This window comes from Arvicola amphibius, chromosome 9, assembly GCF_903992535.2.
Source record: "Arvicola amphibius chromosome 9, mArvAmp1.2, whole genome shotgun sequence".
Classification (NCBI taxonomy): domain Eukaryota; kingdom Metazoa; phylum Chordata; class Mammalia; order Rodentia; family Cricetidae; genus Arvicola; species Arvicola amphibius.
In genome coordinates, this window is record NC_052055.2 from 58164347 (window position 1) to 58191157 (window position 26811).

General features: G+C 51.4%; 1 protein-coding gene across 2 annotated transcripts in view; it reads right to left on the minus strand.

Moving 5' to 3' along the window:
• Nucleotides 1-7478, minus strand: part of Faim2 (Fas apoptotic inhibitory molecule 2) — a 30426-nt gene extending 22948 nt beyond the window's left edge. The window contains exons 1-5 of one of the 2 annotated variants that reach the window (XM_038343601.1): nt 7464-7478; nt 4715-4910; nt 1528-1595; nt 1096-1160; nt 722-775 (exon numbers count right to left, since the gene is read on the minus strand). In XM_038343601.1, the coding sequence (XP_038199529.1) occupies nt 722-775; nt 1096-1160; nt 1528-1595; nt 4715-4910; nt 7464-7478 (398 nt within the window). Of the gene's footprint in view, nt 1-721; nt 776-1095; nt 1161-1527; nt 1629-4714; nt 4911-7463 lie in introns of both variants that reach the window. The other variant, XM_038343600.1, reaches the window with a different exon arrangement.
• Between the last annotated feature and the right edge of the window lie 19333 nt (nt 7479-26811).

Consider the following 26811-nt stretch of genomic DNA (forward strand, 5'->3'; position numbering starts at 1 on the left):
AAGCCTCCTGCCCACGCGTCCCCGTGCAGGGCTGGCTCACACCGAAGGCCAACAGGGACCATGGAAAAAGCAATTTTCTGAGTCTACGGTGGTTCTGGTTCGGAAGTATCCAAAATTATTCCTTAGTTATCAGAAAGGAGGGTCCAAACCACCTAAACCTCCAGTCTCCTCCCTAAGGAACACAGTATAGGACCAGCAGAAGCCAAGTAGCTGGAGGGCGGAAGAGAGACTGACGAGCCGAGGGATTAAGAACACAAGCCTTAACTTGAACCCAGCTCCACTGCTGACTAGCTGTGTGACCTTGGGCAAATTACCCAACCTCTCTGAGCCTTAAGGTTTTCTGAGGTAATCATACCCAGTAGATTTGAGAATCAAATGCAATACTGTACATCAAGCACACGAAACAATGCCCAGCCCTTAATTAGGTATTCTTTAAGTGGTGGCTCTTATGATTAATAATTTCACAAGCATTAATAACAATGTTACCAACATTGTCATTAGAGAAGGTCAAGGTGTTCCGGTCCCTTCCCTCATAGGGTCAAGTTACTGGTGCTCTCCTTCCAGGCCCTAGTCCCACCCTAGACAGCCTGTGTCCTGTCAGATCTGAACAACTCGAAGTGGGCCCCTGACCATGCTGGGGGTCTTTGAAGGCCTCCCCCTGGGGTATGGATTCATCAACGGAGCACAGCACGCCTAGGAAGACGTCTGGGGGCGTACTCACTAGGATGCCCAGTACCAGCCTGGGTTGGCCTGGACGTAGTCCTTCACGACGTCACTGTAGAGAAAGGCGAGCGGAGTCAGAGACTGGCCCAGGTCTGTTTGTGTTCAGTGTCTGTACCTGCCCCACATGAGCTCAGAGAGAGGAAGGGGGACTGGCTGGGTGACTGGAATGGAGCCAAGTGACACCTCACAGGGCCCACCCAGCACTGGGGGACTTCTCGCATGGTGTACACCCAACGTTCCTCCCCAGTGTGAGGGTGTCCACTGGCCCTCATCTATCCGGGTGGACATCCCAAGAGAGGCTATATGGCGTCCCCCTGCCCTGAGTCTGCCCATGGTCCTCATAGAAGGTATCAGCCCACAGTGCCAACTCACCAGAAGGTAAAGAGAGCCACAACAGCCAAAGTCACCAGCAGCTGGACCAACAGGATGGTATAGACCTGGGGGAAGAGATGATCATGTGGGGGATCCTGAGAGACCCCAGTTCCCAGGGACTCATTTGAACCTAGATCTACCTATCGGACACTTTCACCTCCTTCATAGCGGTCACTGGGCAGATTGAGACAAATGGGGGGGACAATAAAGGCACCGGACCCTCAGGTGCAGCTGACCAAGGAGCCCAGGGGACATGGAGCAAGGGCACATGCCAGGAGCACATGCCAGGAGGAGCCATGGGCTGGAGTGGCATGAGAGAGGGAAAGGTTGCCCTGCAGACAGACGCTGGGCCAAGGGCCTTCCAGGGGTCCAGCACAGGGCGCCAGACCCTTCACCCCGCTCCCCACCCCAGAGCACAGGAGAGGTGGTTACCTTTCTGATGAAGAGCCGGCGAACTTTCTGATCATCCCAGCTGAAGGTGGTGAAGAGCTCATGGTTTCCTGCAGGGAAAGCTTCATAGCTGGAGCTGCTGCCTGGGTAGGGGGGGTGGAGGGTGTGAGTTCCCTGCCAGCCCAGCTCAGGCCAACCTGGCTCCCGAGGCTTCTGATGCCTTTCTCTCCAGCTCCACTGGCCCCCACCCTGCTCACCCCACAGCTGTCTTCCTGATCACTTCTTGCTCTCCCTGCTGTGACCCCAGGAATGAGCTATCGCCCATCCTCTCCCTCACCATGGTTGGGGCTCTGGGTAGCTAAAACCAGCCATACAAACATCCCTTTCCCTCTAGTGTCCCCATTCCCCTTCCTGGACACTTCAGCTCCTGTGAATCAACAGGGGGCATCCAATCCTCCTGGCCAGTGTCTGACGATCCCGACTCCGGCTGTTCTAGGACCCACAGGCCGGGATCAAAGGCCCGGTGGAGGAGCTGGGCTTGCTGGCGCTCCACTGCACACCAGAGTCAATGGTGGCTGACTTGTGGGGAAGGAGGCAAAGGAATGGGCAGGGGTGCAGGCCTAGTCCCAAAGCTCTGGCTTCTGCAGGAATAAAGACCCCACAGCCAATCAGAGCCACAGGCGGGTCTGACCATCCGTGAGACAATCTGCATCACCCAAGCCATTATCGGCCTGCTCTGAGTCTCCTGGTGTGGACAACAGGCCCACTTCACAGGGACCAAATTAAATCAAGTGGAAAGCTGTGTGTTCGGTGCCTGGTGGGGACCACACTGCCTTCCCCTTGTCTACTGCCCCATCAGGTCTGGCTATCTTTCCCTTTCCCCAGCAACAGCTTCTGCCTTGGTCTCTCAAAGATGGCCACTGCCCTGTTGGAGCTCTTCAATGGCCCTTCTTCTGCACATTGCTCAGGGTCAAGGCCTTTTTTGTTTTCTTGTTTTGAGACGTGGTCTGAAGCAGACCAGGCTGGTCTTGAACTCGCTACGTGGCCGAGGATGACCTTGAACTTCTAATTCTCCCATTCCCATCTCCTGAGCACCAGGTACATACACCACCATAGGCAAGGTTTAACAATTGCCGGGGTGAGTGGAGTCCTCCAGCCACGCCTCACTGGCCGCGACAGTTCTCCCTTCCACTCTCTCAGATGAATCTGTTCAGTTACCTGCCTTCGTGCCCTGGACCCTGCATGCTCAGAGCTTTCTGAGCACCATTCATTGTTCTGCCTCCTCACATGTAAACCCAGGAACCTCTTCAGAGCTCTGCGTGGCTATAGGAACTCTTCCCTGGCTGGCAGGCCAGACGTAAGTCACCAACATCTTCGCCGATAGTGACAGTTCTGGGATCGCAGCAGTAGCTAGCGCCTTGGCTGTCTGGCTGAGCAGACTGCAAGGACTTTGTCATGGGCTGTGAGGAAGGATCCCTACGTCCTCAGCCTCACACTAGTGATGATTGACTGCCCCTTGCTGATCCTTAGTCATGGGAGCTGAAGTGTCCAGGGAGGGGAATGGGGACACAAGAAGGAAGGGGGATTTGTATGGTGGAGCTTGGTTCCCCAGAGCCCCAGCCATTGTGGAGGGAGAGGACATGAGATAGAATATTCCTGAGATCAGAGCAGAGAGAGCAATAAGCGACCAGGGAACCAGATGGGTGGTGGGCAGGGGTGAGCAAGCGTGGGCAGGGGTGGGCCAAAGGCGGTGTTTGACAGTAGGGCTGGAGAGAAAGACTTCAGAAGCCTTGAGAGCCCAAAATAGATAGGACAGGGAGCTACCCAACTCTCTTGAGACAGGCATGAACTGAGGATCACTGTGGGGAGGCGGAGCCATGGACAGACTACTTCCCCTGGAAGGAGCGCCTACCTGACATTTCCCAGGGTACACTAGGAGACGTTTGTCACCTGCCGACTGCAAGGATGGGCCTCCCTTCCACCATAGCTCCTTAGAGGATATTCCTTAGTAAAGTGTCCACCCCAGCAACCAGGGCAGGAGAAATGAGAGGTAGGGAATCCCCGCCACACCTTCATCGACCTTCCAGTAGGTCACGTTGGAGTGGGGCGGCTGGGCTCTGGACCAAGGAGTATTCTTGGAAGAGGCACGGCCCATGGTAGCCACTTGCTCCTTACGAGCAGGGGCTCTATGGGCAGAGGCTGTGCCGGGGCATTGTTCTCAGAGCCCTTCTAGAACTTTCCAAGCAGTGGGGGAGGGGCAGCAGGGGAGATGCCACAAACCCTGAAAGGTCTGAAAAAAATTTTTAAAAATGTTATTTATTATACACAAGTGTATGTGTGACTGTATGCATACATGCGTGCATGTGTTTATAATTTGGGTGTACAATGCTATGAAGCATATGTGAAGGTCAGAGGTCAACTTCCAGGCGTTAGTTCTCTCCTTCACCATCTGCCCTGGAATCCTGGGATGGAGCTTAGGCCGTGAGATTTTTTGGTGGCATGGTGCATTTACCTGCTGAGCCATCTCAGTAGCATGGGGCTGAGGACTTAGGGATCCCTCCTCATAGCCCATGGCAAAGTCCTTGCAAGCTGCTCAGCCAGATAGCCAAGGATCCCAGAACTTATTGGCGAAGATGTTGGTGACTTAAGTCTGACTGGCCATGTAGGCTAACTCCCACATACCTACCCCACACTGTGCCTGCCCCCTAGAAAACCAGGAGAAAGGGCGGGAAGATAATAACGTTGGTTGGGAGGGGAGTCCCCACCCCTTAACCTCTGAGAACCCTAGGCCTTATAGAGGCCTGGCCCCTCTGAGTTTTCAGGCCAGTCACAATATGAACACTGTACCCCACTGGGGCACTGGCACCGCCAAGGTCATGGCTGCAGCATGGCCTTAACACTACCTTTCTGCCCTCTCCTCTCTCCCAATCCTGGGTCCGTGCCCCTTTCTCTATGAGGGTCTTTTTAGACAGGAACTTGGCTTTTGCCCTGTATCCATCTGCTCCACCTGACTTAGCTCAGTGGTTTGTAGAGCTGAGAGCGCCCCGACTGGACACTCCTTCCCTTCTCTCTTAGAGTTCTCTTTGACCAACCCTCGGAGAACACTCCGAAGCCTCCTACAACAGTGTGCTGCACAACCACACCATAAAAGTGGGGTCTGGGTGACTTCCTCCTACCCAGCACCCAGCACTCCTCCACCCCTCCAGCCTCTGGTGGCTGAGAGACTTACTGGGGTCCACATAGGCCCAGCTTGGATGGAGAGGCACAGCCGTGGGAGCTTGGGGGAAGGTCCCTGACTTCAGCCCGTCTCCAGAGGTGGCCTCCTCATAGGAGGGCGGCGCCGAAGGCACTGCTGGAACCTCTTTCTTCTCGCCATTCGTCTTCTGCTGCCCCTCAGCCCCGGGGGCCTTGTTAGCCACAGAGAGCTGTAGAGGAGACGCAGAGAGAGATCATACAGGGGGTACGGCCACTAGGGACAGTCCCTGGATTCTTGGAATCTGCCTTGGTGTTCTTCCAAACTGTGCTAAGGAGTGGAACAGACGAGACCCACCCTTGAGTTCTGAGCCACAGAACTGAGCTCAGGAGGTGTGGGGAAAGAGAAGATAGGAAACAGAAAATTCATGAGAGTGTCATGGAGGTCATAGGGCCACCTGGGGAAAGGACTGGGCCTCTATTGTCCTGCAGTTGCCCCATGCTCCGGAACGTCCTGACCCATACATAGGAGACCTATTACTGAATGAAAGGTCCTCCCATTTTATTGTCTTCCTAATTTGCTCACTCTATACAACCAGTTTTATTTTACATCATCATTGTTTTGATGTTGTTTGCTTGTTTTTGAGACGGGGCCTCCCTATGTAGCCCTGGCTGTCTTAGAACTCACTCTGTAGACCAGGCTGGCCTCAAACTCACAGAGATCTACCTGCCTCCACCTCCCAAGTGCTGGGATTAAAGCTGGATGCCATCATGCCCAGCTATTCGGCCAATTTCAAAATAAGGAAACCCAGACTCAGACAGAAAGAGAGACATGCAAAGCCCCAGGTGTCAAAAGTGGCACCTAAGGCTGCAGGGCTCAGACTCCATCCTGGGGCACAGGTGCTTTTTACTGGGCTAGAAATACTGGAGGGCGGGATGGGGGGAGCCTGGGGGAAAAGGGAGAGCAGGCCCCACAGAAACAGCCGTCCCCAGCCAGAACAGAAGAGCAGTTTCGTTCTCGCTGGAGGGCTGAAGAAGACATCTGCTTTAGATGCTTCCTTCCTACGAGACAAGGAGCTGAGACCCAGGGAGACCTGAGCTCAGGGCGACCAGGAACTCCAGGCTTGCTCCCTGCCCACAGTGGACATGACAGCTTGGTGAGGTGATGGCAGCTGTGAGGGTCAGGGAGGGAAACATTGGGACATAGGGGGTGAAGACAGAAACCAACGAAAGGCTTGGCCTCAGGAAGCACCACTCTGTCTGGCTGCAGAGGCTCCTGCTTATGGATTGCTGAGGTATGTGGGTAGCACTTGCAGGGAGACAACCAAGGAGGCCCCTGACTTTAGTCCCTCTATAGACCACTGGACTTCACCCCAACTCCTAAAATACCCTGTGGTGGTGCTAGGAGCAAGGGGCTGAGGAATGAGGTACCTGTGCCACCAGAAGAGAAAGTGGAGCCTTGGGGTGGGGTGAAAGAGGAGGTTCCACTTCCCCGCGCTCAGCTCAGGGTCTCCTGCCTCAGGAAATGGAACCTGGAGCCCAGGCTCCCTGACCCCCTTCATTACATAGACTGAAGGGAGCACATCTAAGGAAGCTGCCTTAGCGGCTACCCTTCCACTTAGACCCCAGAATCTGGGGCCCCACCACCTCTCAAAAAGGCATTCCCAAGTGACATCTGGCCAATGGCAGGAAGTGGTATTACTCAATGACATCATTTTGAGGCCTTTGAGAAGCCTGAACACTGGAGGGTCTGCAGGTCCAGGGAGAGATGCCATTAGTTCTGAGGCTGGTACCAGAGGAAAAAAAGTGGGGTGGGCCTCCTGTTTTCCCTGACCGATCCTTAGCACCTCTGAACAAAGGGCTCGAGGAATCTCCCCCTTCACCCTAGGCCCTGGTGGTTGTGTAATTCCACAGGCTGTTGATGTTACATAAGCCTCCTATACTACTCAAGGCTCTGCCCAGTCCTTCCCATGTCATTCAGTCCTAAATTTGGTGTGCGTGTGTGTGTGTGTGTGTGTGTGTATGTGTGTGTGTGTGTGTGTGTGTGCATGTGTGTGAAGTGTGAATGTGGGGGGGGGTCAGGGAAGGATAAATTTTTATTCTATCTAGTCCCCATGTCTGGCCAAAACAAAAACAAAAATCAGAGCATCCTGCTGCAGGGTTGCCATAGTAACGCCCAACTATAGGGGATGTATACTGATATCCAGAGTGGAATAATCAAGGGAGCTGGGAGGTGGTGTTGGAGGGGGTGAAAGATGACCCTAAAGCACTGAAGGTAAACACACAAGCATTGCTCCTCAAGACTCAACCTGGCTGCCCCCAAGCAGGACTGATTCTCTCTCTCTCTCTCTCTCTCTCTCTCTCTCTCTCTCTCTCTCTCTCTCTCTCTCTCTCTCTCTCTCTCTCTCTCTCTCTCCCTCTCTCTCTCTCCCTCTCTCTCCCCTCTCTCTCTCCCCCCTCTCTCTCTCTCGTTCCCTCCCCCTTTCTCTTCTTCCCTCCCTCCCTTCCTCCCTCCCCCACTCTGACTCCTAACAGGGCCTAGGGCACCTGTGAAGGGGTTGCAATGCTACAGCAAGGGGTGGGAGAACCAGGGCATTAGGAAAAGTCCTAGGCCCATTCTTTGAAATGGGCTGTTTGGTCCTCTGGCATCAGCAAAGACCACAAGGACCTTTGCATTGGAGCCCGCAGAGTATGCTTAATGTGGTCCAGAAAGCGTTCTCAGAATGGCAGGGTGGCAGGGGTCCAGAGAGCGGAGGATGGTGCAGGCGGCAGGGACATGCCCCTACCTTTCCCTGGGTCATGATGTCGTCTCTCAAGGAAGGGGTCCTTGAAGTAGGGGTGGCCGCTTGGGTCACCGCAGCCTGCTTGCGTCTCTTCCTTCCTCCGCGTGGATTCTAGCAACATCCACTGCAGCCTGGCCAGGCTTATCGGAGCATACCATCTGCACACAGGGGGAGGGGGAGGGCCTGGGAGGATGCTGCTTGCAGACTCAGGAGACTGCGGACTTGAGATCCCAGGCGAGACATGAGGTTTTTACCTCTTTTGCTTCCTCACACACGCTTCAGCCACCCAGGGGACCGGGGATCATTGCAGTGTGGAGCAGCAGGTGGATGGATGGGCCCGCGGGGGTGGGAAGAGGCACCAGGACTCCTGACACCCGACCAGCTGATGCTGTCTACCAATACACAGAGCTAGAAAAGTACCTCTCTCTGAGCAAACAGTCACCAGCCTCAGCCTTGCTCCCCCTCCCTGTCTGGATGGCCTGGATTTGTCCCTGGCTCCAGCACACTCTCATCGTCTATTTCCTCGTTGCCCAGAGAGTGAGAAAGTTTACATGACTGGTCTACCTGCCTCCTATCAGGGACCCTGGCCTTTGTCAGCCCTCTGCCGGCTGCCCCCATCCCTTGTATAACAGGCCTGTCCGGGATGCAGTTTTGTCTCTTTCATCCTTGAGACAGGTATTTCTGGGGACTTAGTTCTGTATCAAAGCCTCTCCCTGTTCTACTCTGTCCATGCCTTCTCTCAGCCTCCATCCCTCCGGTTCCGCCCTCTCCCGGATCCAGAACCCATCCACCTCCTTCAGATTTGTCTTTTGGGTTCAATCAACACCAATTCATATATACATATAATGCAGTTTCCCCAATGCCCCTGGTGAGATTCACAATCTCAAGTCTCAACTTAGTCATCTACTAACTGTGAGACCTTGGCAAAGCCCTTACCCTCTCTGAGCTGAAGCCCCTCCCTGTGAAAAGGAGGCTAAGGGCAGGACCTGTCCTCCATTGACTGCAAGCCCTAGGGTAATGGTGGCAAGAGCCTACTGAACACAGGAAGTTCTGCCAGTGTGGGGGGTTTGAGAAGCTGAGGAATCGCTGACTTCACTGGCTCCTGTCTCCCAGAGTCCCAGGCCTGGCCCTGAGAGCAGGATGCACGAAGGGTTAGAATCTCCTAGAAGGTGGGAAATAAATCTTGGAGAGGAGGCGTGGCCGACTGCTTTCTGCTCTCCATGGTCTCATCCCGGGTCCAGCAACCCCAGCCCTTTCCTACCAAGTGGTCCTGGCTCCCAGCACTGCTGCTCAAGCTGAGCCGGTGCCCTCCCTCTCTGCATTGGCATTGCCTTCTCCTTGTTACACAGTTTCTGGGCACCCTAATGCAGCTGCTGTCTCTGTGCACTGTGGGATTCCTTGTCTGTCTGGCATTAATCCTACCGTAGCAGGTTTTTTGTGGTTTTCTTTGAGTCACAGGTGTGTGAAATGTGCTCCATGGATTGTTGCTGTCAATTCTCAGACAGTTGGCATGCTGCGGAGCCTGGCTTCATGCGGGTCTTGCTATGTTCTTGCCTGTGCATCCCGTCTGCTCTGCGTCAGCCATGCAGGCTGTGTCCTTCTTTGATCAGACCAAACGCACTGAGCTCAGGGCCTTTGCACCTCCTGGGCCTGCTGACCAGGGCACAGTGAGGCCCGTTCCTTTCTGGTATCACTGCTGCTGTGGTATGGTCTTAGTGTGGAGGTCGCCCATCTTAGTCCCAACGCCTGCCAGGCACATTGGGCTGTCCCTTTATTTCTGATCCGCGTTACTTTTTCCAGTGGCAATGGACACCTCATATTTACATTTTTTTGTTTATTTCTCCCTCCCATCTCCACTAGAATATAAGTTACAGAGAGGAGTAATTTAGGAGTGTTTTATATTGCTATGTACCTGAGGGTTAAAGCACCGTTGGCACACTCACAGGACGTGAACACCTAGGAACAGAAACAAGTGGTCCAAGAACACTCAATGAAGTGAGGATTCTTGTGCAAAATCCTTATATTCCTCTGATGCTTTGCCATCATCAGTACAGTGGCATTGGCATTGTGTGCACCCTGGCATCTGATGGCCAAAGCATAGGCCAGACACAGATCCTGCATGCCTACTTCAAAGCTGTATGAGAAGCAAGGACTCCTCCCAGAGTCTCAGCTTCCTCACTATTAAGAAAAGGGGGACAGTGTTAGCATTGCTTTCAGAGCCCACAGGGAGACTGCGTGACGGTGCTTGGAAAGGTTTACCGGACTACCCAGCATGCAACTAGCCCTAGGTGGTAGCTATTGGTATGGCCTTAAGGCTACCACCAGAGGTGTTTAGTGAAGCCATTAGCTTCCACTCTCAGGCAGCTCAACCACGCAGTAATTCCTCAGACACTCGTTCCTCATGCTTCTGTCCTTTTCAGTGTGAGATACTCTGGGTGGGGGTCCCCAGCAGCCAGTCTTCCTGCAAGGAGCCTCTCATTCCATTCAGACCCCCAGCCCTCGCTGAGCAGGAAGCTGGTAATGCAGCACAAGCAAGACAGGACAGCTAAGAGAAACTAGCCTGGGAAAAGCAGGGACCATCAAGGGGTTTCCCAGCCAGGGAGGATCTGGGGCCCCATCCTTGAATCCCCATCCTGGTGGATGGTTGTTCTAATGCTTGTTGGAGGTGGGAGTGTAGGGGGAACTGCAAGGTTTTTGAGTTGGGTAATGACATGTTCAAAGACAGGTTTCACAGAGATGAAACTGGGGTCGTGGTTTATGTTGTTAGAGCGTTGTCTTCAACAAGGAAGGGAGCAGGTTTGGTCGGAAGCAGTATTAGTAGACCAGGGCTGAGTGCAGATGGAGGCTCAGCCTCGCGACTAGAGCAGCCTCTGGCCATGGGCAAGATACGTTTGTTTGGTCTTCCTTTTCCTCGTTTGTGCATGGAAGACTGTGAGAACTAAGCAAGTTAGGGTTGGTAAAGCACTCTTGATGGAGCCGTGTTTCTAACACATCCCTGTAAGGTTTGGGAACTGAAAAGCAGGTTCTCTAAGACTAGAAAGGATCCGAACAGGGTTGTCGGGACTCGGAAAGAGGCTACGTATAAAGGGGGAGGGGACGTCAGAGGGAGGGAGACCTGGAGACCGAGGCTCTGGGGACTGGCCCACCGTTAAATGGAGAAGGAGTTGTGCTCAGGGGATTCACAGACCACTAGCTGGAGCCTCTCAGAGGCAGGAGAGTGGTCCTGACAGGATCTCCTCCTGTGCAGTCTAGAAGATGCCATGCACTGTGTGTGCTACGGCTTCCTGCCCTGAAGCCCAGTCCCGGGACCTCAGACTAGGCTGGACCTAAGGTTCTAGACTTGATGGTAGCTGCATCTCAGAATACATGCGGACATCCTTGGAGACAGGGACAAGGGAAGAAAAAGGTGAGCAGGCAGAGGCATCAGCTGAGGCAGGAGAGGGGAGGCAGAGGCAGGGGTTCCCCTCCAGCAAGCCCTCTAGCAGGCTAACTGGGTGAGACAGGACACTGGCCTCTCCCAGGGCAGGAGGTGTGAGCTTGGCCACTTCTCTCCTCCTTTTAGGTTCTGCTCTGCTTTCTGCTCAGGTTGCTGGCCAGGTTGTTGGAGGCCAGAGCTAGAGAAGGGAGCGGATGGAGGTGTGGTCAGAAGCCACTTCTCACTTTACAGACATGGAAGTACCAACCAGGTCAAGAGGTTGAGTGACAAGACTCGCTGGGGGACTAGCCAGGGTGAGGAGAGTGAGTTCTCAGCCCGGGGACCCTCAACCCAAGGTACTGGCAGAGGTCCACACATAGCCAGGAACATATAAAGAGAGGCAGGAGGGCTTCACATTTTGTTGGGTGGTATAGCTACCCAGCACCACATCCTTGTCAGGTCTGCACACTGCTGGCTCCCTTCACCATCCCCTATGGGTGAAGAGAGAGCTTGTGCCCTTCCCTTTCTCTCCTTCTTCTCTTGCTCTTCCTCTTTTTCTTTGCTTTGTTCTTTGAGGCAGAAGGTTTTCTATGTATTCTAACCCCATCCCTCTGGTTTTTGAGGCCAGAGATAGGGACCAGTGAACCCCACTGACTCACAGTAACAGGCCACAGGAAAGGGATGGTCCAGCAGCTCAGGAAGGATGCTGTGCTGACAGGCCCCCATGTGTACTGCTACTCTCCACAAACGCCGAAGCTCGCTATTCCCAGCAGCTTCTGCTCAACCTAGGGACCCCTCCCCAGCATCCCTAAGGGACGCTCCCATTCTATCAGCCATCCAGGGCTCCTCTTTGGAGAGTATTGTTCAGTGGTAGAGCATTTGACTATACCTCCTTGCCTGTGTGTCCATTCCTATCTCCCCACCCCTCATCTTAAGATACATTGTACCTCGCCAGACACAGTCTGTAAAGCAAGGGATGCTGAAAGTCCAGGCTTCAACAAGCAGTGACACCCTCATTCCACTGTGGGGACTGCTTGCAAGAGGTGGGCCCACACTCCTGTCCCGACATTCTTTCTGCCTCATGCCTAGGAGTTAATGGGATTTTGGCAGGGGGAGGTCAGCCAGGAGGTGGAGCTGAAGCAGGCCCTCTCTGAAGCAGGAGTGGGGTCTCCAGGGTCTGCCCACAACCTGGTGTCCCGCTCATGCTGTTCTACTAGCTTAGCCTGGATCAAGTCCATTGCAAAGTAGAATAATGGGGCATATGAGATGTTTACAGCAACCTGTGTCCTAGCCCAGACTTAGCCACTGGTGAAAGGCTTCACAGCCATCTCTTTCCTCTGGGCCTTGGCACAAGGCCTGCCCAGTTCCTGGAATGGTTGAGTTCCCGTTCCATCATGCACGTTGCATTGCGTACCTTCTGCTTGTCTGACAGATGGAATGTGCTGGAAAGGTACAGTCTCTGCTCTGTCCCTGGCACCTGATGGAGTTCAATAATGAAGAATATAGGTGTTGAAATCAGATCAACATGGGTGTGAATTCTTGTTCCTCACTTACCCAGTGAATGACCTTAGATGACCTCTCTGAGCTTGCTTCCTTCTCTGTAAAGGAGATGATCATCAATTAAGTTAGGCTAAGCTCAAACTCAAGGCAATCCTCCTGCCTCAGCCTCCCAAGTATTGAGATTGAAGGTAGGTACCACCACACCCAGCTTCCAGAAACTATTAATGGAGACCTAATACATGTCAGGAACTGAGATATGCACAGGGATCCAGCCCATAGGGCTCGCTTGGTAAGAAACTGCATGCCTGTCACAGGCGATGATTAGGAGGATTCGAAGAGACCTGTGGATAGGGCTCGGTGCAGTGCCTGCAACATGGTGCACTTAACAAACATCCGTTCATAGCCATTCGTCAAGGACCCTCAGTGTTCTGGCACCATGCCATGTGCTGAGGAGAAAGAGGTGTGGGACACCTGTTCACCCTCTCCCAGTGACCCACAGTCAAATGTCCCATATTATGTGTCAGGAGACCTTCATCCACGTTTGGAAACTTAGAACCAGCACCTAGCACTTCAAGCTACAAATACAATAAAACTCTGGAGCATCAGGCCTAGCAGGGATGGCTGTCTGCGCATCATCGGGGCCTGCCAACGGTGTGATGTCAGGTGATTCTGAATAAAGAGAGGTTATGACTGGCTGGAAGGTCAGAAAGGTTAGTTATCATTGTGAGATGATAAGACCTGATTGTTGAAGACACAGCACACTTTGGTCGCAGAACAAGGAGAAACCAAGCTGGAACTGTACTGAGAACTTCCTGCTGTTAAGCTTCATAGTACCAGAAGGTGCTCTGCAGGCTGCTGGGGGAGAGAAGTCACTGGTGACATCACATGGCAGTGAATCCTGCATGCTACAATACTGACCTGCCAGGAAAGACGCGACCATGGAGGCCACTGGAGCAACCATCTCCCTTCTGCGTGGATTTGAGGCCTGCTCCACAGGAGAGAATTCACTCTTGGCACTGTCAACCTGGTCAAAGGCTCAGGAGGTCGTAGGACCCCAGGGGAACCCACTACTAAGGTTTGGCTAAATGGTCCCGTTGTCAAACTACCTTTTAAACATTTATGGTTGCACCTGTAGGTTAGCACTGCTCTCAGCCTTGGCCCCAGAGGCTCCTCTCCGCAGTGGGCAGAGACTGACACGGAGACTCTAACTGGTTACAGTGCTGAGCGTGAGTGAGATGTTCAGTGCCCAGCACTATAGGGACCCCCACCACCAAGGCGAGGAAGCACCGTGGAAGGGGGGTGAGAAAATGTCGGAGCTGGAGATGGGGGTGGGGAGAAGTGCCATGAAAGGCTTTCTTCCAGATGTGCCGTGGCCACTGGATTCATGAGTTAACTGCAGCTATGGTCACCTGCACGAAATTAAACCAGATTGAGAGAGAGAGAGAGAGAAGCCATGAGGCAAAGGCCTGGTGACAAATGCCTAGTTTTGGTCTGCATGTCAAAACACGGAGGGAGACTCAACAGACTGAACCACGTGTGGCAGCAGAAGGGAGGGAAGGTAGGGCAGCCTCCCGGGGACCAGAATGACATACAATATGGGGAAGGAGGAAGGAAAACACAAGGCACAGCTTCGAGCTGACTTCCAGAAGAAAGAGGGCAGGGGAGGCAGGAGGCTACCCAGCTGCTCTGTCCACAAGCAGACACCTAAGAGGTTCATTTCCTGGGTCAACAAGACAGCTCAGCAGGTAGAGATACTTGCCGTGCAGGCCAGATGACCTGAGTTCGATTCCCAGAATCCACTGTAAAAGAGAACCAATTCCCAAAAGTAAGTTGTCCTTTGATTACTGTAGCCTGGTTGTTCTTATCCAAAGAGACCAGAGTGAGTTCTTTATGAATTTGAAGTTTGTATTGAGGTAATACAGACCCGGCCAGGAGCGTGTACTCCTGTGACTACAAGTCTAGAGGCCCCGCGCTGAGTGAGAAGGGGGTTTGTAAAGGTAAAAACCACAAGTTTGGTCCATCCCATAGAGGTAGCTGTAGTGGCTGTTAGCAAGCATGACAGATGCAAACTTTAATAGAACAGGGCAAGTTGTGTCTCCATGGTGCTTCTGTTTGATCGGGGAGTGGTTACTGAAGCAGAATAACACAGGTTAGCAGAAGTTCCTTAGATATTGTACACGAGGGTCAGACTGACCTCAGTTTTAGCCTGAGATCAGGTCAGGATTTAGGAAATATGTTTTTCTCACTTCATGACATTCTCAGCCTGTATGCACACCACACACACACACACACACACACACACACACACACACTAATGATCATCATAATAAAAGGCAGAGGAAGAAGAAGAAGAGGAAGAAATTCATTTCTTCGGGTAAGCATTTCAATTCCGAGAGGCATCTAGTAGAAGAAAAACCACCTTCAGAGGACTACATGGAAGGTTGGTTCTGGTCCAAGAAGGCAGGGCCTGAGAACAACAAAAATCTAGGCTAGGGTAGGGGCCAGGGCCTTCCACCTGCCTTGACTGTGAAGAGCGTTCATAGTGGATGCAGCAACTTGGCTGGGAGGATGGCCTGGTCACTGGGAAGAGGAGGGTAGCTGCTGGTATGGTCTTCATGACTGCCCCCCATTTTAGCAAGTTTTTCAACCCCCCCCCCCACTGTGCCCATGGGAGGTGGGAGATGCCAGGGCCACCAGGAATACCTTGGCCTAGCATTTTTGTGGGTTCCCTGGGAACTTGTATATATATATATATATATATATATATATATATATATATATATATATATATACATACATACATATATTCATTCAACTAAGTGTATCCAGCCTGTGGGCCTTATGGTGAGTTGGGCCAGCACAGCGAGCAAGATCCCCTGCAGTGTGGAGGGGATGCAGTCAGCTGTCCCACATGGACTCGGACTCATCCTGAAACCTCCGCCTAGAGCGAGAGAACAAGGACGACTTAGGTGGAAGGGGGTGGTTTAGGGAGTTCCACCAGCAGTGCGAGTCCCACAGCAGAAGCACCAATATGAGCGGAGCCCTCTTCATCCTGTAGGCTGGAGAGGAGTTTGGAAGTTATAAGGAGGGCCTGAAGTGGGAGGTGGGCTCTCTGGCTGAGGGACAGAGAAGATACTGAGCAAACCACTGATGCCTGCAAGGCAGGGCTGACTGGGCCTGGGCCTGTGGTGCACAGTGAAGATAAAGGTGCACAAGTTATTTACCAAGTCAAAGGCCAGGACATGGTGATGGAAGGAAGAGCCTCAGTCCCTGAGGAGACCGGAGGAAGGCTGAGGAGGTGCAGCCTGTCCTGGAGGACTTCCTTGGTGGTGAGGGACCTCGGTTCCTTCCCAGAGCCTCCACTATGCAGTTGTACGGTGCAACTAGGTCCCTGGAGGTAACAGCAGCCAACACACACCGAGTGCCCCATGTGAACCGGCTTACGTCAAGTGCACTGTAACAAACGTCGCCTGCCATCTCCCGATCGTGGGAGGCCAATGCTAATCTCCATCTTAGACTGGAAGCTCCACCTTACAGAGGTTTAGTGCCTTTCCAGGGCTTCTGCCTTTGGAAGAGGCTAAAGCAAGTTTTCCAGGACCAGTACCCAGAAGCAAGGGCTCCGAGGACCACCCACTGCGCAGTCACATCCCGGAGTCTGAGGTTCCTGAGGTTAAGTGGAGCTAATGACAGCTCCTTCCCGGAGCCAAGAGACTCCTGTGTGGTGTGACAGGCCCTAGGCAAGAGCAAGAACAGCATCTCCCCACTTCTGAGCGAAGAGCAGCTGCGAGCCTCATGAATATTTCATTGGTGTCTCTGCAGTGTGACATTTGCTCGCAGTGTGGGGACTGCGAAGATCTCAGGGCTTGTCTCAAGTGTCTGATCTGCACATCTAAAGAAAAAAAAAACCTCTGTGGAACAGCTGACAGTCGCTGGCATGAGACAGATTTATAGACTTTTTCTGGTTCAAGGCCAGATGACTCAGTTCAGGGTCCCATTTTACAAATGAGGCCACAGCTAATGCCCTCCATTCTGGGGTTTCCCCACCTGTTAGCTCACACTCAAGCACTATGCCAAGTATTCTATCACTAGGAGCCCCAAGAGGACTATGGTATAGTGTGGTATGGTGTGCTTAGAGAGAGAAGAGAGAGAGAGAGAAGCTCTGGTAGAATTGAGGGCAAAATGACCAGATCATGTGAATCCAGAAAACAGCCTCCCCAAAGTGAGCACCAACCCACCCAGGCAGATAAGGGATACTCCTGCAAGAAAGGGTGGCTCTCAATGTGTCTGTCCTGCCACTGAGGCTTTGTGGTTTGGCTATTTCCAAAGGGAAAAGAATCGCTTAACTTGGTCAACAAGGAACATTTACACATCAGTTAAAAAATAAAATGAAGAGGACAAGGAAAGAGCTCAGCAGGTGACAGCATGAGACCTGAGGTCAGCCCTCTGGCAGGCACGTGGAAAGCCAGACATTGCTGCTCATGCCTGTGATCCCAACATGGAGGGGCAGAGATGAAGACCTGAGGTCAGCCCTCTGGCAGGCACGTGGAAAGCCAGACATTGCTGCTCATGCCTGTGATCCCAACATGGAGGGGCAGAGATGAAGACCTGAGGTCAGCCCTCTGGCAGGCACGTGGAAAGCCAGACATTGCTGCTCATGCCTGTGATCCCAACATGGAGGGGCAGAGATGAGTGGATTCTGAGAACTCATTAGCCAGCCAGCCAAGCAAAACAGTGGCTTCCACAAGAGACCCCTTCTCAAGGTAGTAAGACTGAGTGTTATATAGACCAAGACACTTGATATCCTGCTCTGGCCTCTGTATGTGAACCCATGAGTGCTTACACACTCACATGCACACAAATACACTATCCATACAGCACACAGAAAAACAAATAAATAAATAAATCTAATTTAATAATTGATAAGGAGGAGACAGGACTACAGAGCCCTAAGGCAGCCAACTCAGTTGGAGCCTGGGGCTGTAGCTGGCCTGTCACCCAGTCTTAGGTGACAGACACGGTGCCAGGTTCCAAGTGAATGTCAAAATGCAAACCCACTCTCAAGATGTTGGGTGATGATAAATTGTGATGTGGAAGTACAAGTCAAATAAACCCTTTCCTCCCACCCCCAAAAGATGTTGGGGAGGAGCCAGCCAGATGGCTCAATGGGTAAAAGTTCTTGGACACAATGCCGATGACCTGTCTTCAGTCTCAGAACCCACTTAGAAGAGGTGGAGGGTGGCTGGCATCTCTAACCCAGCACTCCTACAGAAATGGGAGACTGAGACAGGAGAATTAGCTGGGACACTCACCTCCATAGTGCAGTGGCATAAATAACAAGAGTCCCTGCCACAAAAAAGTGGAAGAAGGGAAACTAACTCCCTTGACATGGTCTTCTGGCCTCAACATAAACTGTGACATGGGTACACACACACACACACACATACACACACACACTCTCACACACATACACATACATACACACATACACATATACATACATACACACATACACACATACATACATAAACACACACACAAATTTAACACATTAAAATAATCCTGGAAAGGAGATAAGTAGGTCCATTTAAATTCAGTTCTGGGCAGCTTGGAGCGTGCCATAGCAGAATAGAGGACAAGGCAGGCTAAGCCTTAGGAGCTCTTGGGACTGAGCACCTTTGAAGTCAAGGCAGAATTTAAAAACCAAACATTTATATAAATGACTTTTTCCAATTAGTAAGTAATGAATACACACTCATAATTTGAAGAGTTTTAAATGGGCTGGAGGCGCAGTTCAGTGCCGGGACATACGTATAGTGTGTGCAAGGCTCCGCCCAAGGTGATGCATTTTTAAAAGAGAAAACGTGAGGCTAGCCCAAAGTGAGATGAGCTGCAGATGTGACGTGTACACTGTGTTAAAGACACCGAAGAGCAAGCACAGATCACTTTATTTATAGCTTTTTATATTGATTGAATGTTGAGGGGGTAATATTTCAGGTATTTTGAGCTAAATAAACTATATTACCAATATTGAATTTACTTGTTTTTTTTTTAAGTATTTTCAATGTGGTTATTTTTTTCTCATTTTTTTTAATTAAAAATTTCCATCTCCTCCCCTCCCCCTCCCCTTTCCCTCCCCTCCCTTCCACCCATACCCCCACTCCGCCCTTCTCCATGCCAAAGAGCCATCAGGGTTCCCTTCACTATGTTAAGTCCAAGGTCCTCCCAGCTCCCCCTAAGTCCAGGAAGGTGAGCAACCCAACTGACAAGGCTCACAGTGAGCCCATCCATGCTGTAGAGTTCATGCTCATCGCCGTTGTTCTTGGTTTTTCAGTCCTCCTCCACCGTCAGCCACATTCAGAGAGTCCGGTTTGGTCCCCTGTTCCATCAGTCCCATTCCGACTGGACTTGGTGGTCTCCCGTTAGATCTGTTCCACCGTCTCAATGGGTAAACGCACTCCTCACGGTCCTGACTTCCTTGTTCATGATCTCCCTCCTTTTGCTCCTCATCAGGACCTTGGGAGCTCAGTCCGGTGCTCCTATGTGGGGCTCTGTAATTTTCTCCATCCAATGCCAGGTGAAGGACAAAAAATGAGAACTTGGGGTGGGGTGGGATGGGGGGATGGGGAGAGAAAAGTGTGAAGTGGAGGATGGGAAGAGCTTGGGGGAATAAGATGGTTGGGATATAGGAAGGGTGGATATGGGAACAAGGAATTATATATCTTAATTAAGGGAGCCATTCTAGAGTTGGCAGAGACTTGACTCTAGAGGGGTTCCCAGGTGTCCAGGGAGATGCCCCCAGCTAGTTCCTTGGGCAGCTGAGGAGAGGGTGCCAGAAATGTCCAGATCCTATTGCCATACTCAATGTGGTTATTAAAGATCCAGATCCTATTGCCATACTCAATGTGGTTATTAAAGATCCAGATCCTATTGCCATACTCAATATGGTTATTAAAGATCCAGATCCTATTGCCATACTCAATGTGGTTATTAAAGATCCAGATCCTATTGCCATACTCAATGTGGTTATTAAAGATCCAGATCCTGTTGCCATACTCAATGTGGTTATTAAAGATCCAGATCCCATTGCCATACTCAATGTGGTTATTAAAGATCCAGATCCCATTGCCATACTCAATGTGGTTATTAAAGATCCAGATCCTGTTGCCATACTCAATGTGGTTATTAAAGCAGTCAGAATTGCATGCGTGCATCTGTGTTTCATATTGCACGTCTCTCTGTGGAACAGGGTTGATCTAAATGGCACCAATTCCTTGCTTCTCATTCGTTTTAGGGTGAACCCACAGGGAGACACGGGGAGACTCGTGGTCTATCATACACTAGAATAAATCTGTACAGACCAGGCCAGGATCAGGGGACGTGGGACGGAAGCGTAGTCGTGTCTGAGGTGGCCCCTGAAACAAATGGTAGCGCGTCTGGAATGTTCTTTTCTGCCCTCATACTCTCAGGCCGTGTGGCTGCCTCCCCGGGGCTCTGAGCAACCCGAAAACCAAGGCTATGTTTCATTCATTATAGTAGTGGCAGAGCCAAACATAGCTCCTGTTGCAGGTCTCAGAAACACTCACACAGTCAGTGATGAGGCGAGGGATGTGAGGAAAAAGACGGAGAGAAAATGTGGACACAGAATGAGGTGCCGCCAGGCTAGGTAGACCTGGGTGGCACCAGGTTCCCTGTATTTGGAGATTTGAATCCTTGAATCTTTTCAGTTATAATCACCCATAAGCAAGGAGGCCAAACTCTGCACACACAAATATACCGCTGATACCAGGCAGTGGCACACGCCTTAATCCCAGCACTCGGGTGACAGAGCAGGCAGATCTCTGTGAATCTGAGGCCAACCTGGTCTACAGAGTGAGCTCCAGGACAGCCAGGGCTACACAGAGAAACTCTGTCTTAGAAAACCAAAATAATAAAAGCAATTAAATAAACAAACAAACAAATGTACCACTGGGTGGCTGAAAGACTGAGGGTCAGCAGCGAGAAGGCCTGACCTCACGGTGTCTAGTTCTCCCCTCTCTGCCTTCTCCTGCGAAGTGAATGTCCTATCCCTGAAGATGGCCTCAGAGCATCGCCCTGGGTCTTTTGTACAGCAGGCCTCCCAGGATCAGGTCAGGGTGGTGAAGGCTGTGCCCGGCAGGAGAAAACCTTCAGGAACCTCAGCCTGGCATACTCAGCATTCTCTCTGAGCCTGAGCCCCACCCTTGGCCAGCTGACAGGCCAGCAGCTCTCAGGAACAGTGTCCTCGAACCTTGACTCTCGAGGTGGGGTCCTACTGGCAAGTTCCCATGGTCCCCACCCTCAGCAAGCCTCTTCTTGTTATCGGCAGAAAGACCGTCCAGCAGCCACCCACAGGCTGAGGAGTTTCCTTCTTAGGGACCTTCACTCAGCTAAAGCCAAACGTTTGACTATGCTGCAGAGAGAATTTCCAGAGAGGCAGACTGAACCAGAGGGGATGGGTTTATTAAGTATTTAGAGGAATAAAATTTGGGGATGGGAAAGAAGAGTTTGGTAAAATCTCAAGGATACAAGTGTTCTGTCAGCCTGAGAGAGTAGATACCAACAAGAGTCCCTCTTCTTTCTCGTGTCTCTTAATCTCCTGTCTTTTTAATGCTGCTTATCCTCGCCCAGGAGTGGGATGGGCAGGGGTGCGGAGGATGAGGAGGGCATGTGAACACAGGTGGCTTTCCAGAGCATCTTCTATGGTGGGAGTACCTCACAGCCTGTTGCGGTACGGTAGCCCAGGACTCCAAAGATGGACCTATCCTGTCTCAGCAACGCCACTAGCCAGTCACGGGCTTGGGCAAATTCGCTGATGTCTTCAGACTTCAGTTTCCTTCATTTTAAAGTGCGCACGACTGGCTCGTGGGGTGGAAGTGCTTCCTCTCCAAGCCTGATGCCTGGAACTGTGTAAAGTGGGGGTCAGTGGCACACGTCTGTAATCCCAGCACTCCTACGGGATGTAGGGATGTGGGGCAGAGACAGAAGACTCACCAGGGAAGCCTGGACCCAGATAGCCTAAACCACCAAGGACGGCAGAAACAACAGACCCTTCCCCAGTAAGGGGGAAGAGAGAACCAGCTCTCAAAAGATGTCTTCTGACCCACTCTCTCTCAAAAAAATAAAATAAAAGAGGCACATACCAATAGGCCAAGTCTCCCATCCAGGGTGGCTGTGTAAATCGATGACAGAAAACAGGTTTGTATTCTTAGAATAGACCAAGCATCTGTGATGCTCAGAATTGATCATTTTCTTTAAGAAAATTCTTTTAAATTTTTTAATTAAAAAATTGTATTTTTCCAGGTGTGGTGACGCATATCTTTAATGCCAGCACCCTCCTGGGTGCTGAGCGGTCAGATCTCTACAACTCTGAAGTCAGCCTGGTCTACAGAGAGTTCCAGGATAGCCAGGGTATATATAGAGAGACTGTCTGCCGGGCGGTGGTGGTGGCTCATGCCTTTAATCCCAGCACCTGGAGGCAGAGGCAGGCGGATCTCTGTGAGTTTAAGGTCAACCTGGTCAACAAGAGCTAGTTCCAGGACAGGCTCCAAAAACTACAAGAAACCCTGTCTAAAAGAGAGAGAGAGAGAGAAAGAGAGAGGGGGGGAAGAGAGAGAGAGAGAGGGAGAGAGAGAGAAAGAGAGAAACTTTATCACAAATAAATATATAGAGAAAATTTCTATGCACACAAACAAATAAAGTTTATTTATGGACGTGTCAGTGTGTATTTGTGTGTGTGAATGCCAAGTGTGTGGAAGGGCTCTCTGAGTCAAGGTTGACAGGCCAGTGAGCCTCAGGAGTCTGCTTGTCTTCACCTCCACAGTGCTGGGGTTCCGAGTATGTTCTGTCATGCCTGCCTTTTTGTGTGGAAGCTAGAAATTCAACCAACGATTTCACATGGCTATCTCCCCAGCCCCAAGACAGGACTTCAAAAGGGCGGGCACATTTTACATCCACTGTTAGTCCCCAAATGAACAATAATTTAACATCTAACCGCCTTTCTGATTTTCTGTTTCTTAGATAACTTATTTAAGTAATTCAGATAAAGCCTGTACATTGCTAATGTTTGGTGTCTCCCTGTCTTTTGTTCGGTATATCCCCTTCTTTCTCTTTTGTTGCCCTTACAATGTATCCATTGAGACTGGAGATCCTCCTGCCTGGAGTCTACCTGGATCTCTCTACTGGAGCCTTATGGGATTCTCAGCTTTGAGATGAGCTATGGTGTCCTCCATCAACCAACAAGAAAGTGGTCCAGGACATGATCTGGTCAGGGGACACTCCTCAGTCCTCCTGAGTTTATAGCTGAAATACTTTCTACAACAGAAACTGCAGCTAGCCCAGTGGTTCTCAACCTGTGGGTCGCGACCCCATGGGATGCCCTATGAGGATCACCTAAGACTATCAGAAAACACATATTTATTTGTGTCTACGACTCATAACAGTAACACAATTACAGTTTCTGCTACAGTTGCATACAGTAGCAACGAAAATAATTTTAAGGTTGGGGTCCCCACAGCATGAGGAACTGTTTTAAAGGGTCACAGCGTTGATATGAGCTCACTTTCGTAAACGACACACGAAGACAGATGAGGTCCTCGCTTCCCCGCGTGCAGTTTCAAACCATGAGCAGATTCTCCAGAGCCTTTAGATTCATCCATGGTTCTTCTCAAGAATTCATGGGCTTAAGTGCTTGAAGTGTTTTAACTCATGGCTGTTAGACTTACGGCATTTAGAAAAGAATTTTTTTCCTAAGAGTCAGACATGATCAAGTAAGCCTGTAATGCCAGGAGGAGGTGGAGGAGGAAAATCAGAAATTCAAGGTCATCCTAGACTCTTAAGACTTCAAAAGCAGCCTGGGCAGCCTATTGTTTGGACAGACAGACAGATAGACACCAGATTCCTGACATTTAATCCTATTTGTTCTTTAAGATGGGAGCTGTTATCCTCTCACATAGAGATGAGGAAGAAGCAGGGGCTTCAGTGGTGGCATGCTTTATCCCTGTCACACTCACCGGGGTGACCTGACTCCGAAGCCAGGCATTAGTCCCTGTGGGCATGATGACAGCAGTGGTGGCCACTCGTGTGCCGACTGCCTGCCCAGTGCCATGCCTGACTCCACAGCCCATGCTATGCCAGGGTCCCACGGGCCCAGCTTCTGGATGGGCTCCTCAGAATGGTGCATGGGCAGGCAGCACAGGGCGGAGGCTGCTGGGCTCCTGCAGCTGTAACCTCTCCTGCAGCTGCAGCCTCTCCTCTCTCCCCCTCACTTGCTCCAGTTCCGTCATCTAGCTCTGACCACCATCACTGTCCCAGAACACTGATTCTATTGAGATTCACTGCCTCCCATTATGGCTCATCCTACTGGCCGGTCACTCGGACTGAGAACAAGAGAGTAGACTCTGCTTTCTCAGAGGTACCCACAAGCCCCTTGGCAGCATCAGCACTGTCAGCCCCGTGGCTCTCCTGTATGTCAGCGCACCTTTGCCTGGTGCCCTGGGAGAGGGGTGGTCATTTTGCTGATGAGGGAATGAACGCAAATAAACTTAAACAACTGAGGTCCCTTAGCTGGGAGGTGGTGGCAAGATCCAGCCTGCTGCACAACCCCACAACAGGCACAGACAAGGAAACAGGGTGATGCTGGAGTCTCAGGGCAGCAGGGAGGGGGACCCTGCTCAGGAACAATCTGTGCAAAGGTGTGAGATGTGACACGGTGTGAGGCTCAAGCTGGTGACTAACTCTGCCTACAAGGAAGGGTGTGGACAGAGGCGTGGCAGCAGGTACAGAAAGGGACTGGGGTCAAGAGGGAGGAGTTTGGGTTTCGGGCCTAGGAGCTATAGAGCTTTGTCCTTGGGTAGAGGGTGGCACAGGGCTGTCTGGAAAGTAGGCTGATGAGGACAGTGTGATTTGGGCCTATGGTTTACAAGGAATTTCCAGAGTTCCTCGTTGGGTGGAATTCTCTGGCTTCCCTGTGTGGCAGCTTGCTTTATACCCAGGAAACAGACCTCAAGTGGCCACAATACCGGCTTAGCTCAATAAACAATGCAACCTCATGACATAACTCCAAAACTCCAAGCTTTGGGAAAGTTGAAGGATATTTGACTTCTCCCTCCCCCAGCCCTGCATGGCTCCTCTTTGTTGGCAGTTGGGAGAGAAGAACAATCCAGGGTTCTCAGCTAAGCAGGGACAAGAAGTGTCAGCTGAGTTCAAGCTCTGCCCTAGGCCCTAGGCTGGGGTGGGTTGGGGTGTGGTGTAAAACAATAGCGCGGGGTGCTGCCTTTGATAGCTAAGGTTCTGATATAAGGTCCTCCAGGCTGGACCCGGGACGCCTCGACACCTGCCCAAGACCTGGAAAGGGCTTCCCATGCAAAGAACTCAGAATATTGGCTCAGCCCCTCCTTAGACAATGACCTTGCACAGGACAGGCTCCTAGGAGCTTCAGTCAGTTCCTGAGTGAGGGGTCTATGCGCGAGAGCCTGGAGAACCTCTCGATTCCAGAGGGAATGTGGCTGGCAAGTCTTAACAGGCTCCAGAGAAAAGTTGAGAACACAGTGCCTAGAAATGAGAGTAGCAAGACTCTTCTACACTCAGTACAAGAAGTTCAGTGTTTGTCAAGCACCTACTCAGCCAGGTGCAATGCTGCAGGCTTGGGGTATGGTCAGCAAACAGAAAGGCAAACAAATGAAATCTCTAGAGGTGCTACAGGAAGAAGGAGGGGGCTGGGGCGAGGCGCTGAGGAGTGCAGGTGAGGGCAGCTAAGGAGACAGGGGCTTTGCAGGGCGGGCCTGAGGAGGGACCTGGGAGGAGGACACAGGGGAGGGGGGAGGACTGTAATAACAAATGACCTGATGGGAGAGGGGAGGGATGCACACAAGGGAGCTGCTGCAGTGTCCAGAGCTGGGGTTGGTGCTCCCAGGTCAGCCTGGGAGCAGGAACCTCCTACCTGCTGCGATTCTCAGACTGCCCTGAAGAACTTGACCTTGAGCTTGACCCCCACCTTCTTCCTGACCCCTCCCCTACTCATGGGGACCCACCCAGCACAGTACATGTCAGAGCAACCCATGTCAAAACAATGTTATTTGTATAGGTTCACATCTCACCTCCTTAATCCTTGGTGTCTTCGACCTCTCTTTGGCTGCGGTCCCACCCAAATATCTGCCCGCCCTTCCTGATTCCTTCCTTGGGCCCCAGGTATTTGTAACTTAGAGGAAAGGGAGCACAGCAGCTAGAGAGCATGTGACCAGTGTCTGAACCAGTGTCCCAGGGGAGCGGTAGTAGCTCAGAATGGGGTCCCAGGAAGACAGCTGTGAGCCACCTTCCCTGGAATAGGTTTCCTCGCTGAACTCTTCCTGAGAATTCGAGGTGAACAAGAGCATCCTTGGCCTAGGGCTTCAGGCCTGGGAGATAGGTGGCAAGAGGAATGGAGCTCAGTAGGCAGGGAGGTAAATTTAAATCCAGGCAGTTCTACCACAAATACAAGGTCTCATTTGGGATCTTCGGGCCCTGGCATTGGGAAGACAAAGAGATGTGTCCCTTCCCCGCACCAAGGTTGCAGAGCTCACATGGCTACTGTGGGCTGGCTGGGGAACTCTGCAGATCAGTCTAACTGCCTCTGGGACCCTGAAGAGCACTGGTTGGATTCTATATACTAAGTGGATGCCTATGGTAATTGGGGGTCATAATAAGGACATTGTTGACTCGGGGCTCCCTAGAGACAGACTCCCACCAGCTTCTTACAAGCCTGCCCCTACTCTTCCTCACCATAGGAAGCCCCCTCAACAGCACCCACAGAGTCCCTTCTACTGTGCCAAGCATGCCACCAGGGCACACCTGTCAAGAGCTTGATGCTTCTAGTGTGACATCATCAGCAAAGGGCACACACAGCTGGTGTAATGGCAGCTTAAAATGTTTCACAAACACACACTGGTGCTTTGACTGTGATGGCAATCCAAGCAAACACCCAGGATACAATTAAACTTGAATTTCAGACAAGCAGATTTAAAAAAACAAAAACAAAAACAAAAACAAAACAAAACTGCATGTTCTAGGCAATATTTGGAATATACACAGACTATAAACATATTCATCTGAAATTCAAGTTTAACTATCTAAAATTTTATCTGGTACCTTATTGATGACATTTATAGATTGGCTGGGGATGGCAGGGCTGTGGAGCTGGAAACAGCTCTTCCAAGGCAGCTGTCTGTGTTCTAATTGAACAACCAGAGCGTGAGTTGTGTCAAGATCCCCGCTGGGGCTGTGGGATCATTAGCACATGTGTTAAGCTGATGTATCCAGCAGACATAAGCCTTCTTCCCTGCAGGGCTCCCCGCTATCACCAGGCTCTAAGCTTGCTGCTGGGAGTCACTCAGCTCCCAGGAGCACCGCAGATGTTCAGAGGATAATGATTCTACTGCTTCTTGT